This window comes from Eptatretus burgeri, chromosome 16 (assembly GCF_056783735.1).
Source record: "Eptatretus burgeri isolate ZD-2024b chromosome 16, Ebu_testis_v1, whole genome shotgun sequence".
Classification (NCBI taxonomy): domain Eukaryota; kingdom Metazoa; phylum Chordata; class Myxini; order Myxiniformes; family Myxinidae; genus Eptatretus; species Eptatretus burgeri.
In genome coordinates, this window is record NC_140976.1 from 13,262,585 (window position 1) to 13,278,093 (window position 15,509).

General features: G+C 43.2%; 1 protein-coding gene across 2 annotated transcripts in view; it reads left to right on the forward strand.

Annotated features, from left to right (window-relative positions):
* The first annotated feature begins 1,664 nt into the window (after positions 1 to 1,664).
* The window catches only part of LOC147010549 (connector enhancer of kinase suppressor of ras 2-like), a 237,716-nt gene continuing 223,871 nt past the window's right edge, over positions 1,665 to 15,509 (forward strand). The window contains exon 1 of one of the 2 annotated variants that reach the window (XM_085858723.1): positions 1,665 to 2,100. In XM_085858723.1, coding sequence (XP_085714849.1) covers positions 2,034 to 2,100 — 67 coding nt within the window. In that variant the 5' untranslated portion in view covers positions 1,665 to 2,033. The remainder of the gene's footprint in view (positions 2,101 to 15,509) is intronic. The other variant, XM_085858727.1, reaches the window with a different exon arrangement.

Consider the following 15,509-nt stretch of genomic DNA (forward strand, 5'->3'; position numbering starts at 1 on the left):
TTAAGTCGTTATTTTTGGAATACCTGAACATCTAAAATACCTGAACATTCTAAAAAAAAAAAATTTGTACAATTATAAAATCTCATTCTTTAATATACAGTGTTCGTCGAAGAACGAGACGATCGCAAAAAATCGTTGCAAAGCAAGAATATGACTCGTTTCACACCTCCTTTTCCGACGATGTCCCCCGCCCATTCCCCGCTCAGTTCCCGCCCACTTTATGCCTATTCTCCGCCCATTCCCCGCTCAGTTCCCGCCCACTTTATGCCTATTCTCCGCCCATTCCCCGCTCAGTTCCCGCCCACTTTATGCCTATTCTCCGCCCATTCCCCGCTCAGTTCCCGCCCACTTTATGCCTATTCTTCGCACATTCCCCGCTCAGTTCCCGCCCACTTTATGCCTATTCTCCGCCCATTCCCCGCTCAGTTCCCTCCCACTTTATGCCTATTCTTCGCCCATTCCCCGCTCAGTTCCCGCCCACTTTATGCCTATTCTCCGCCCATTCCCCGCTCAGTTCCCGCCCACTTTATGCCTATTCTCCGCCCATTCCCCGCTCAGTTCCCTCCCACTTTATGCCTATTCTTCGCCCATTCCCCGCTCAGTTCCCTCCCACTTTATGCCTATTCTTCGCCCATTCCCCGCTCAGTTCCCGCCCACTTTATGCCTATTCTCCGCCCATTCCCCGCTCAGTTCCCGCCCACTTTATGCCTATTCTTCGCCCATTCCCCGCTCAGTTCCCGCCCACTTTATGCCTATTCTCCGCCTTCCCATCCTCGCTGGGACACGTCACGTCCTGCCCGGCATCGCGCGCCGCGAAACGGTGTGAGAGACAGAGCGAGAGAAAAGCGGGCAAGGCATCGAGAGAGGAGTTCGATGAACGGAAGAGGGAGAGGGGGTATTGTCGGATATTCATTGCGGGGAGTCGGGGCGAAGTGAAAGTTTCGTCACGGAGCAAAAATGAAAGGTAACGAAGAGAATCGTTCGTGTCCTGGTGGAGCCTGAGGAGAATTGTTCGTGTCCTGGTGGAGCCTGAGGAGAATTGTTCGTGTCCTGGTGGAGCCTGAGGAGAATTGTTCGTGTCCTGGTGGAGCCTGAGGAGAATTGTTCGTGTCCTGGTGGAGCCTGAGGAGAATTGTTCGTGTCCTGGTGGAGTCTGAGGAGAATTGTTCGTGTCCTGGTGGAGTCTGAGGAGAATTGTTCGTGTCCTGGTGGAGTCTGAGGAGAATTGTTCGTCTCCTGGTGGAGTCTGAGGAGAATTGTTCGTGTCCTGGTGGAGTCTGAGGAGAATTGTTCGTGTCCTGGTGGAGTCTGAGGAGAATTGTTCATGTCCTGGTGGAGTCTGAGGAGAATTGTTCGTGTCCTGGTGGAGTCTGAGGAGAATTGTTCGTGTCCTGGTGGAGTCTGAGGAGAATTGTTCGTGTCCTGGTGGAGTCTGAGGAGAATTGTTCGTGTCCTGGTGGAGTCTGAGGAGAATTGTTCGTGTCCTGGTGGAGTCTGAGGAGAATTGTTCGTGTCCTGGTGGAGTCTGAGGAGAATTGTTCGTGTCCTGGTGGAGTCTGAGGAGAATTGTTCGTGTCCTGGTGGAGTCTGAGGAGAATTGTTCGTGTCCTGGTGGAGTCTGAGGAGAATTGTTCGTGTCCTGGTGGAGTCTGAGGAGAATTGTTCGTGTCCTGGTGGAGTCTGAGGAGAATTGTTCGTGTCCTGGTGGAGTCTGAGGAGAATTGTTCGTGTCCTGGTGGAGTCTGAGGAGAATTGTTCGTGTCCTGGTGGAGTCTGAGGAGAATTGTTCGTGTCCTGGTGGAGTCTGAGGAGAATTGTTCGTGTCCTGGTGGAGTCTGAGGAGAATTGTTCGTGTCCTGGTGGAGCCTGAGGAGAATTGTTCGTGTCCTGGTGGAGTCTGAGGAAAACGGAACGTAACGAGGAGATAAGAGCGACCGACTGCGGGCTGGCCATGCCTGTTCGCTGAGCCAAAGGTGTTGAGGTCGGAGTTCTGGGCCCCGTGAACCTCCAGCGTGCGTGGGGATGCCCGCACTATGATTGGAGGTGCCATGGAGCCAATTACCAAGTGGTCTCACCAGCAGGTGGTCACCTGGATGCGAGGTGAGGACGTAAGGAATGTGAGGCGGTAAAGGAGCGAGTGCACGGTGGTTATTTGAGTTAACGGGTGAAGTGTGCTGGTTAGGGGCTTCACTCGAGTTTGGTCAGAGCAACCTCGAGCTTTGATGAGTGCTTGAGCCTGAGGGTGTGACGCGTCATTTTGGGGCGAATATGGTGATGGTCGGTCAGTGGGTGAGCACAACGTCGGGAAAGGAGATGATGCATCACTGTGATATGAGTGGGGGAGTCGGGGTGCGGGAGCCGGCCGAAGATGGTCATGGTGGTGGGGACCTGGTGGCAATATGTTGAGTTGTGTTGGTGGAAACATATAACTATAGAATCAGTGTGATGTCAGTGAGTTGAGAATTAGAACTGTGGTGGTGGTGGTTGGAAGGATGAGATAATGCCTGAATGTTTTGTTGTTGGGGTGGGGGGGCAAGCATAAGTTAAATGATGGTGCTGGTTTTAGTGGTGGGAGGGGGAATTCTTCAGCGTGAGTGTTGTGTTGTGTTGCTCGGAGAAGTGTGAGTGTTGTGTTGTTGGTGAAACTACAGGTGCTTGTCTTGATGCCCCCTTGTCGGATCACAACGCGGAGAAAATGACTGCATATTTAAATACAAACTTGTGTTTTAACAACAACAATGTGCGACAAGCACGTTTTTGCGCTCGTCATGATGTTCCTGAAATATGTTGAGTTGTTGAACGTTTCTGCAAAATTACATTTTATATAATTTGATGAGAAATGGTGATCCCGTTACGGGAATGTTGGTAGATATTAACTGTGCAGGGTGGGAGTTGGGGCGGGGGTGGTTGATTGCACTCGATATTAGCGGTATTTACTTCTGATCACACCTGTCATGTGGGGGAAGAGGAAAGAGGAGCCTGGTAGCGGCTTGGGATCCTAGGGTCCTGAGTTCAAGCCCCATGGCTGCTGAATTAAAATACACCAGGAGGTTGACTCAGCCTGTCATCTTTCCGAGGTCAGCAAAATGAGCACCAGTGTACTGGTAAGGGGGACACTGCATCAGCGGCATAGCTGCGTCCCAACCAATGATGCAACCAGCAGAGAGAGAGAGAGAAAAAAGAAAGAAAGAAAGAAAGAAATAGAAATGGAGGAGGAGGGGGGAGTTGGGGAGCTGGGGAGCGGCGAGGGGCAGCGAGGGGCAGCTTATGTTCCTGGTGATCACCGAAAGGTGTTGAATGAGTGTAAGACGTTGAGAGTTCCAAAGGGAATTTTGAGGTGGCATCATTGACAAGTTGTTTTGAGTGTGGCAGAGATGAGAGTGAACCGGTAAGTGAGGTGTTGTCGTCGTGTGGAAGAATTTAATTGTTCATTTTGTTTTCCTCCCCACCATTTTTTTGACATTTTGTCCTGCTTGCTCTCCGTCTCTCGGTCAGTCATCTTATTTTCCACCACGCTGCTCTCTCCAAACCGATTTGTCCATAAAATGGTTACCTTTGCGATATGCAAGGTAAACTGCGTTAATTGCGCGAATGGAGAGCAAAAAGGCGCAGTGGGCGCTTGCCTATAATCGCACGCATCATTAGGTCGTAACGCCTCGGTCGATGATTATCGTGAAACCCGGCCATCGCACAGCCGCGGGTGATCTCGGATCGCATGGCTGTCTTTCGCTTTTGCCTCGCATATTGCTTGCGACGCAAAATAATATTGGTCATATCATTCATTGGGGGCAATCATGTAGTTCTGATCAACGTTTCCTTTTTGTTGGGAAATGTTTTTCTTTTCATCTTGAGAATTATTATTGCCTCATGCGCTGCCGCTGCTGCTACAGATTGAAATTGCTGCCAATCGTGAATCTGGAAATCAACATTCCATGCATGGGAATGCAACCTGAAGCATTCTGCCTCGTTCAAAATGATGATTTCTGGATAAGGTCTTGTGAAAGGTTATACTCTTGTTCAACTTTAAGTTTTCAACATTCTCGGTCTTCTGGCAGACTTTCAGGGTTCTTCCATGTCTATCGTATCTTTACCTCTGCCACCGAAGGTGAAGGGGGTGATGTTTTCACCCCTCTCTATCTTTGTTTGTTGTTTGTCTGTCTGTGTGTGCAGTATATCTCAAAAATTTGTGGACGGATCCAGATGAAATTTGGTGGGCAGGTCGGGTGTGTGACAAGGACGAACTGATTAGATTTTGGTGCACATCCGGATCTGGATCCAACAACGAGAATTTTTGAAGTGATTCTTCATCATTGAGAGATGGGGCCAAAAACGATATTTCGCACGATATTTCAAAAATGTATTGGGCCTGATATGTTCTCGTTGATCAGGCATGATGAATTTTGTCAATCGGATAAGCGGTTGTGGAGAAAAACAGATAAAACTAGAGGGGGAGCACTCGGGAGAGTGCAAAACCTCCGCCGCCAATACTGCTGGGTCACTCAAGTGAACCTTGTATCTTGTTCATTAAATATGATGTCAACAGTGCTGACAGTTATAGTTCTTTTCTCCAACATTTTATTTTGGGGGAGGGGGAGGTTGTAAATCACTTAAAACATGCAGAAATGCAAAAAAAAAATTTTTCTCAAAATTTTTTTGGGGGAGGTTGGAAATCACTTAAAACATGTACAAATGCAAAAAAAAAACATTTTTCTCAATTTTTTTGGGGAGGGGGTAACAATTTTTTTTTTGGGGGGGGTTGGAAATCACTTAAAACATGTAGAAATGCAAAAAAAATTGGGGGGTAACAATTTTTTGGGGGTGGAAATCATTTAAAACGTAGAAATGCAAAAAGATTTTTTTTCTCGAAATTTTTTTGGGGAGGGGGGTTGGAAATCACTGAAAACATGTAGAAATGCAAAAAAAAAAAATTTTTCTCTAACAATTTTTTTTTTGGGGGGGGTTGGAAATCACTTAAAACATGTAGAAATGCAAAAAAATAATTTTTTTCTCTATTTTTTTTGGGGGGGGGTGAAAATCACAACACATGTAGAGATGCAAAAAAAAATTTTTTTTCTCTTTTTTGGGGGGGTGGGGGGTGGAAATCACTTCAAACATGTAGAAATGAAAAAAAACAAACATTTTTTTCTCAACTTTTTTTTGGGGGGGGGGGACAAAGTCCAAAATTTAATGGCATGATCCTTGGACAATACCTACCCCCTCCCCCCCACCAAGTTTCGTCGAAATCCGTCGAGGAGTTTTTCCATAATACTGTTAACAAACAAGCAGTCATAGACTGGTACTTACGAAATCGTCAACTTGACCTCTGACCTTGTCTAATAAAAGCTGTCTCGAGAGAAGGTAGCAACGCAAACCAGAAGTTTCTACGATGATTCTGTACCAAACCATCAAAAATCGTAACGTCGACCGAAGCAAAAATCTCGATTTCTCCACGCAATTATTTTATCAAAGTCACAAAACCGTAATATTCGGCCATCCACCAACAATCTTTACATAATCCGACGGCTTAGAGAGTCAGGCATGCGACGATAACCTTTATTGGGATAAAAAAAATGACTTTTAAACACCATCTTTATCGAAAACACCATCAGCGCGCACACGTAAAACCTTTACGTGGTCAACACCGCCTCTGCTCAAGTGCACTGCACCACGTGACGACCCGTGACGCGCGAGTGAAATATTTTTTATACAATCTTAAAACGTCTCCAAAACATCCGATTTTCACCAGAATTTCGACAACCGAGTTTTATGCGTCCTTAGCGATCGCAAAAACCGAAGACAAAATTAAAATCGAAGTTAAAATGAACTCGTAACGTCGAGCGTAGCAAACATCTCCATTTCTCCACGCAATTATTCAATATTATTTTATGAAAGTCACAAAACCGTAATATTCGGCCATCCACCAACAATCTTTACATAATCCGACGCCTCAGCGAGTCAGGCATGCGACGATAACCTTTATTGGGATAAAAAATGACTTTTAAACACCATCTTTATCGAAAACACCGTCAGCACACACACGCAAAACCTTTACGTGGGTCAACGATGCGTCTGCTCGAGCGCACTGCATCATGGGACGACCCATGACTCGTCGAGTAAAATATTTTTTACACAATCTTAAAACGTCTCCAAAACATCCGATTTTTACCAGAATTTCGACAACCGAGTTTTAAGCGTCCGAAGCGATCGCAAAAACCGAAAACAAAATTAAAATCGAAGTTAAAACGAACTCGTAACATCGAGCGAAACAAAAATAATCCATTTCTCCACATTAATTTATGGAATTATGTTTGCCCTTACTGTGACCTTGACCTTTGACCGATTTTGACCAAAACCTAATCAGCGCTAGCCATCACCCTCCTGAATAATGTGGTGTAATTTGACATTGGTAGCTTCTTCCGTTCTCGAGTTATCATGCCTACAAACAAACAAACAAGCAGTCATAGACTGGTACTTATGAAATCGTCAACTTGACCTTTGACCTTGTCAAATAAAAGCTGTCTCTTGGGAATGTAGCGACGCAAACCAGAAGTTTCTACGATGATTCTGTACCAAACCATCAAAAATCGAATGTTTGACCTCACTGTGACCTTGACAATTGAATGATTTTGACCAAAATCTAATCAGCGCCAGCCATCACCCTCCTGAATCAGGTGGTGTAATTTGACATTGGTAGCTTCTTCCGTTCTCGAGTTATAATTTTTTTTGATGTTTGACCTCACTGTGACCTTGACCTTTGACCGATTTTGACCAAAATCTAATCAGCACTAGCCATCACCCTCCTGAATCACGTGGTGTAATGTGACATTGGCAGCTTCTTCTGTTCTTGAGTTATCGTGCCGACGAACAAGCAAACAAGCAGTCATAGACTGGTACTTACGAAATCCTCAACTTGACCTCTGACCTTGTCGAATAAAAGCTGTCTCTCGAGATGGTAGCGACGCAAACCAGAAGTTTCTATGATGATTCTGCACCAAACCATCAAAAATCGAATGTTTTGGATGTTTGACCTCACTGTGACCTTGACCTTTGACCGATTTTGACCAAAATCTAATTGGCGCAAGCCACCACCCTCCTGAATCAAGTGGTGTAATTTGACATTGGTAGCTTCTTCCGTTCTCGAGTTATCATTTTTTGGATGTTTGACCTTTGACCGATTTTGACCAAAATCTAATCAGCACTAGCCATCACCCTCCGGAATCACGTGGTGTAATTTGACATTGGTAGCTTCTTCCGTTCTCGAGTTATCGTGCCTACAAACAAACAAACAAGCAGTCATAGACTGGTACTTACGAAATCATCAACTTGACCTCTGACCTTGTCTAATAAAAGCTGTCTCTCGAGAAGGTAGCGACGCAAACCAGAAGTTTCTACGCTGATTCTGTACCAAACCATCAAAAATCGAATGTTTGACCTCACTGTGACCTTGACCGTTGACCGATTTTGACCAAAATCTAATCAGCACTAGCCATCACCCTCCTGAATCACGTGGTGTAATTTGACATTGGTAGCTTCTTCCGTTCTCGAGTTATCTGTACCAAACCATCAAAAATCGAATACTTGACCTCACTGTGACCTTGACCTTTGACCGATTTTGACCAAAATGTAATCAGCACTAGCCATCACCCTCCTGAATCACGTGGTGTAATTTCACATTGGTAGCTTCTTCCGTTCTCGAGTTATCGTGCCTACAAACAAACAAACAAACAAACTAACAAACATAAACGGAAGGCATCAATATACTTACGAAATCTTTAGATTTCGTAAGTAACAAACACACAAACAAGCAGTCATAGACTGGTACTTACGAAATCGTCAACTTAACCTCTGACCTTGTCTTATAAAAGCTGTCTCTTGAGAAGGTAGCGACGCAAGCCAGAAGTTTCTACGATGATTCTGTACCAAACCATCAAAAATCGAATGTTTTGGATGTTTGACCTCACTGTGACATTGACCTTTCACCGATTTTGACCAAAAATCTAACCCGTGCTCGCCACCACCCTCCTGAATCACGTGGTGTAATTTGACATTGGTTGCTTCTTCCATTCTCGAGTTAGCTGTACCAAACCATCAAAAATTGAATATTTGACGTCACTGTGACCTTGACCTTTGACCGATTTTGGCCAAAATCTAATCAGCGCTCGCCACCACCCTCCTGAATCACGTGGTGTAATTTGACATTGGTAGCTTCTTCCGTTCTCGAGTTATCGTGCCTACAAACAAACAAACAAACAAACAAATAAACCAATGTCACCTGCAGGGTGACCCGTATCTTGCCAAAAGGTGACCACGTGTGACTTATTTAAGGTCACACTGAGGTGAACAGAGCTGCTATCCACCAGGAGCGACTCCTTGAGGAATATCTGCCTACGAGAGATTCCGATGAGACTCGTTCTACAGTCACCATGAAAAATATGCTTTTGCCTCATAACGTCACCAAATGACGTCATAATGTCTCAAGCTTGACATATCCAGAAAGCACTCATCGAGGTGTTCAATTTGAGGTACTACACGATATGGTTCCTAAAACTTGAAAATTTGACCTTGGGGTCAAATATGTTTGACCTCAGGCGCTAACCATGAAGGTTAAGGCCAATCGCCACCAAAAATTAATCAGCTGAGCGCCCGACCATGAACTATATTCCCATGAAGTTTGAAGACGATCCGATCAAAATTACTCAAAAAATAAGGGTTTCGTCGACTCCCTGATTTGCGCCAAAGTGACCTTGACCTTTGACCTTGACCTTCAAAATTTTGTGCACTGAAAGGGACCTCTATAGGCCTCTGATATGCGAAGTTACAAAAATTTCCGATGATAACTGTGCTCTGCAGAATTTTTTATACGTGATTACAGACAAAAAAAAATAAAATAAAAACAAAAATAAAAAACATACAAGTTGACTTACATATCTTGCAAAACTTCGGTTTGGCAAGATAACAAGCAGTCATAGACTGGTACTTACGAAATCGTCACCTTGACCTCTGACCTTGTCAAATAAAAGCTGTCTCTGGAGAAGGTAGCGACGCAAACCAGAAGTTTCTACGATGATTCTGTATCAAACCATCAAAAATCGTAACGTCGATCGAAGCAAAAATCTCCATTTCTGCACGCAATTAAACCTTAACGTAACTCAACGACGCGTCTGCTCGAGCGCACTGCATCATGGGACGACCCGTGACTCGTCGAGTGAAATATTTTTTTATACAATCTTAAAACGTCTCCAAAACATCCGATTTTTACCAGAATTTCGACAACCGAGTTTTAAGCGTCCTAAGCGATCACAAAAACCGAAGACAAAATTAAAATCGAAGTTAAAACGAACTTGTAACGTCGAGCGAAGCAAAAATACTCCATTTCTCCACGTGAATTTATGGAATTATGTTTGACCTCACTGTGACCTTGACCTTTGACCGATTTTGACCAAATCTAATCAACACTAGCCATCACCCTCCTGAATCACTTGGTGTTAATTTGACATTGGTAGCTTCTTCCGTTCTCGAGTTATCGTGCCTACAAACAAACAAACAAGCAGTCATAGACTGGTACTTACGAAATCGTCAACTTGACCTCTGACCTTGTCTAATAAAAGCTGTCTCTAGAGAAGGTAGCGACGCAAACCAGAAGTTTCTACGCTGATTCTGTACCAAACCATCAAAAATCGAATGTTTGACCTCACTGTGACCTTGACCGTTGACCGATTTTGACCAAAATCTAATCAGCACTAGCCATCACCCTCCTGAATCACGTGGTGTAATTTGACATTGGTAGCTTCTTCCGTTCTTGAGTTATCTGTACCAAACCATCAAAAATCGAATACTTGACCTCACTGTGACATTGACCTTTGACCGATTTTGACCAAAATGTAATCAGCACTAGCCATCACCCTCCTGAATCACGTGGTGTAATTTCACATTGGTAGCTTCTTCCGTTCTCGAGTTATCGTGCCTACAAACAAACAAACAAACAAACTAACAAACATAAACGGAAGGCATCAATATACTTACGAAATCTTTAGATTTCGTAAGTAACAAACACACAAACAAGCAGTCATAGACTGGTACTTACGAAATCGTCAACTTAACCTCTGACCTTGTCTTATAAAAGCTGTCTCTTGAGAAGGTAGCGACGCAAGCCAGAAGTTTCTACGATGATTCTGTACCAAACCATCAAAAATCGAATGTTTTGGATGTTTGACCTCACTGTGACCTTGACCTTTGACCGATTTTGACCAAAAATCTAACCCGTGCTCGCCACCACCCTCCTGAATCACGTGGTGTAATTTGACATTGGTTGCTTCTTCCATTCTCGAGTTAGCTGTACCAAACCATCAAAAATCGAATATTTGACGTCACTGTGACCTTGACCTTTGACCGATTTTGGCCAAAATCTAATCAGCGCTCGCCACCACCCTCCTGAATCACGTGGTGTAATTTGACATTGGTAGCTTCTTCCGTTCTCGAGTTATCGTGCCTACAAACAAACAAACAAACAAACAAACAAATAAACCAATGTCACCTGCAGGGTGACCCGTATCTTGCCAAAAGGTGACCACGTGTGACTTATTTAAGGTCACACTGAGGTGAACAGAGCTGCTATCCACCAGGAGCGACTCCTTGAGGAATATCTGCCTACGAGAGATTCCGATGAGACTCGTTCTACAGTCACCATGAAAAATATGCTTTTGCCTCATAACGTCACCAAATGACGTCATAATGTCTCAAGCTTGACATATCCAGAAAGCACTCATCGAGGTGTTCAATTTGAGGTACTACACGATATGGTTCCTAAAACTTGAAAATTTGACCTTGGGGTCAAATATGTTTGACCTCAGGCGCTAACCATGAAGGTTAAGGCCAATCGCCACCAAAAATTAATCAGCTGAGCGCCCGACCATGAACTATATTCCCATGAAGTTTGAAGACGATCCGATCAAAATTACTCAAAAAATAAGGGTTTCGTCGACTCCCCTGATTTGCGCCAAAGTGACCTTGACCTTTGACCTTGACCTTCAAAATTTTGTGCACTGAAAGGGACCTCTATAGGCCTCTGATATGCGAAGTTACAAAAATTTCCGATGATAACTGTGCTCTGCAGAATTTTTTATACGTGATTACAGACAAAAAAAAATAAAATAAAAACAAAAATAAAAAACATACAAGTTGACTTACATATCTTGCAAAACTTCGGTTTGGCAAGATAACAAGCAGTCATAGACTGGTACTTACGAAATCGTCACCTTGACCTCTGACCTTGTCAAATAAAAGCTGTCTCTGGAGAAGGTAGCGACGCAAACCAGAAGTTTCTACGATGATTCTGTATCAAACCATCAAAAATCGTAACGTCGATCGAAGCAAAAATCTCCATTTCTGCACGCAATTAAACCTTAACGTAACTCAACGACGCGTCTGCTCGAGCGCACTGCATCATGGGACGACCCGTGACTCGTCGAGTGAAATATTTTTTTATACAATCTTAAAACGTCTCCAAAACATCCGATTTTTACCAGAATTTCGACAACCGAGTTTTAAGCGTCCTAAGCGATCACAAAAACCGAAGACAAAATTAAAATCGAAGTTAAAACGAACTCGTAACGTCGAGCGAAGTAAAAATACTCCATTTCTCCACATGAATTTACGGAATTATGTTTGACCTCACTGTGACCTTGACGTTTGACCAACTTTGACTAAAATCTAATCAGCACTTGCCATCACCCTCCTGAATCACGTGGTGTAATTTGACATTGGTAGCTTCTTCCGTTCTCGAGTTATCGTGCCTACAAACAAACAAACAAACAAACGGAAGTCATCAATATACTTACGAAATCTTTAGATTTCATAAGTAACAAACACACAAACAAGCAGTCATAGACTGGTACTTACAAAATTGTCAACTTAACCTCTGACCTTGTCTAATAAAAGCTGTCTCTCGCGAAGGTAGCGACGCAAACCAGAAGTTTCTACCATGATTCTGTACCAAACCATCAAAAATCGAATGTTTTGGATGTTTGACCTCACTGTGACCTTGACCTTTGACCGATTTTGATCAAAATCTAATCGGCACTAGCCATCACCCTCCTGAATCACGTGGTGTAATTTGACATTGGTAGCTTCTTTCGTTCTCGAGTTATCTGTACCAAACCATCAAAAATCGAATATTTGACCTCATTGTGACCTTGAGCTTTGACCGATTTTGACCAAAATCTAATCAACACTAGCCATCGCCCTCCTGAATCACGTGGTGTAATTTGACATTGGTAGCTTCTTCCGTTCTCGAGTTATCGTGCCTACAAACAAACAAACAAACAAACAAACAAATAAACCAATGTCACCTGCAGGGTGACCCGTATCTTGCCAAAAGGTGACCACGTGTGACTTATTTAAGGTCACACTGAGGTGAACAGAGCTGCTATCCACCAGGAGCGACTCCTTGAGGAATATCTGCCTACGAGAGATTCCGATGAGACTCGTTCTACAGTCACCATGAAAAATATGCTTTTGCCTCATAACGTCACCAAATGACGTCATAATGTCTCAAGCTTGACATATCCAGAAAGCACTCATCGAGGTGTTCAATTTGAGGTACTACACGATATGGTTCCTAAAACTTGAAAATTTGACCTTGGGGTCAAATATGTTTGACCTCAGGCGCTAACCATGAAGGTTAAGGCCAATCGCCACCAAAAATTAATCAGCTGAGCGCCCGACCATGAACTATATTCCCATGAAGTTTGAAGACGATCCGATCAAAATTACTCAAAAAATAAGGGTTTCGTCGACTCCCCTGATTTGCGCCAAAGTGACCTTGACCTTTGACCTTGACCTTCAAAATTTTGTGCACTGAAAGGGACCTCTATAGGCCTCTGATATGCGAAGTTACAAAAATTTCCGATGATAACTGTGCTCTGCAGAATTTTTTATACGTGATTACAGACAAAAAAATAAAAAATAAAAACAAAAATAAAAAACATACAAGTTGACTTACATATCTTGCAAAACTTCGGTTTGGCAAGATAACAAGCAGTCATAGACTGGTACTTACGAAATCGTCACCTTGACCTCTGACCTTGTCAAATAAAAGCTGTCTCTGGAGAAGGTAGCGACGCAAACCAGAAGTTTCTACGATGATTCTGTATCAAACCATCAAAAATCGTAACGTCGATCGAAGCAAAAATCTCCATTTCTGCACGCAATTAAACCTTAACGTAACTCAACGACGCGTCTGCTCGAGCGCACTGCATCATGGGACGACCCGTGACTCGTCGAGTGAAATATTTTTTTATACAATCTTAAAACGTCTCCAAAACATCCGATTTTTACCAGAATTTCGACAACCGAGTTTTAAGCGTCCTAAGCGATCACAAAAACCGAAGACAAAATTAAAATCGAAGTTAAAACGAACTTGTAACGTCGAGCGAAGCAAAAATACTCCATTTCTCCACGTGAATTTATGGAATTATGTTTGACCTCACTGTGACCTTGACCTTTGACCGATTTTGACCAAATCTAATCAACACTAGCCATCACCCTCCTGAATCACTTGGTGTTAATTTGACATTGGTAGCTTCTTCCGTTCTCGAGTTATCGTGCCTACAAACAAACAAACAAGCAGTCATAGACTGGTACTTACGAAATCGTCAACTTGACCTCTGACCTTGTCTAATGAAAGCTGTCTCTCGAGAAGGTAGCGACGCAAACCAGAAGTTTCTACGATGATTCTGTATCAAACCATCAAAAATCGTAACGTCGATCGAAGCAAAAATCTCCATTTCTGCACGCAATTAAACCTTAACGTAACTCAACGACGCGTCTGCTCGAGCGCACTGCATCATGGGACGACCCGTGACTCGTCGAGTGAAATATTTTTTTATACAATCTTAAAACGTCTCCAAAACATCCGATTTTTACCAGAATTTCGACAACCGAGTTTTAAGCGTCCTAAGCGATCGCAAAAACCGAAGACAAAATTAAAATCGAAGTTAAAACGAACTCGTAACGTCGAGCGAAGTAAAAATACTCCATTTCTCCACATGAATTTACGGAATTATGTTTGACCTCACTGTGACCTTGACGTTTGACCAATTTTGACTAAAATCTAATCAGCACTTGCCATCACCCTCCTGAATCACGTGGTGTAATTTGACATTGGTAGCTTCTTCCGTTCTCGAGTTATCGTGCCTACAAACAAACAAACAAACAAACGGAAGTCATCAATATACTTACGAAATCTTTAGATTTCATAAGTAACAAACACACAAACAAGCAGTCATAGACTGGTACTTACAAAATTGTCAACTTAACCTCTGACCTTGTCTAATAAAAGCTGTCTCTCGAGAAGGTAGCGACGCAAACCAGAAGTTTCTACCATGATTCTGTACCAAACCATCAAAAATCGAATGTTTTGGATGTTTGACCTCACTGTGACCTTGACCTTTGACCGATTTTGATCAAAATCTAATCGGCACTAGCCATCACCCTCCTGAATCACGTGGTGTAATTTGACATTGGTAGCTTCTTTCGTTCTCGAGTTATCTGTACCAAACCATCAAAAATCGAATATTTGACCTCATTGTGACCTTGAGCTTTGACCGATTTTGACCAAAATCTAATCAACACTAGCCATCGCCCTCCTGAATCACGTGGTGTAATTTGACATTGGTAGCTTCTTCCGTTCTCGAGTTATCGTGCCTCCAAACAAACAAACAAGCAGTCATGGACTGGAACTTACGAAATCGTCAACTTGACCTCTGACCTTGTCAAATAAAAGCTGTCTCTAGAGAAGGTGGCGACGCAAACCAGAAGTTTCTATGATTATTCTGTCCCAAACCATCAAAAATCGAATGTTTTGGATGTTTGACCTCACTGTGACCTTGACCTTTGACCGGTTTTGACCAAAATCTAATCAGCGCTGGCCAAAACCCTCCTGAATCACGTGGTATAATTTGACATTGGTAGCTTCTTCCATTCTCGAGTTATCATTTTTTGGATGTTTGACCTCACTGTGAACTTGACCTTTGACCGATTTTGACCAAAATCTAATCAGCGCTAGCCATCACCCTCCTGAATCACGTGGTGTAATTTGACATTGGTAGCTTCTTCCGTTCGAGTTATCTGTACCAAACCATCAAAAATCGAATATTTGACCTCACTGTGACCTTGACCTTTGACCGATTTTGACCAAAATCTAATCAGCACTAGCCATCACCCTCCTGAAGCACGTGGTGTAATTTGACATTGGTAGCTCCTTCCGTTCTTGAGTTATCGTGCCTATAAACAAACAAACAAACAAACAAACGGAAGTCATCAATGTACTTACGAAATCTAAACAAACAAACACAGAAACGGAAGTCATCAATTTACTTACGAAATCTTTAGATTTTGTGAGTAACAAACAGAAAGGGGTGAACACAGTAACCTCCATCCATCTTCGAAGATGGCGGAGGTTAGCTTGAGGGGGAGCACTCGGTGGAGTGCAAAACCTCCGTCGCCAATAC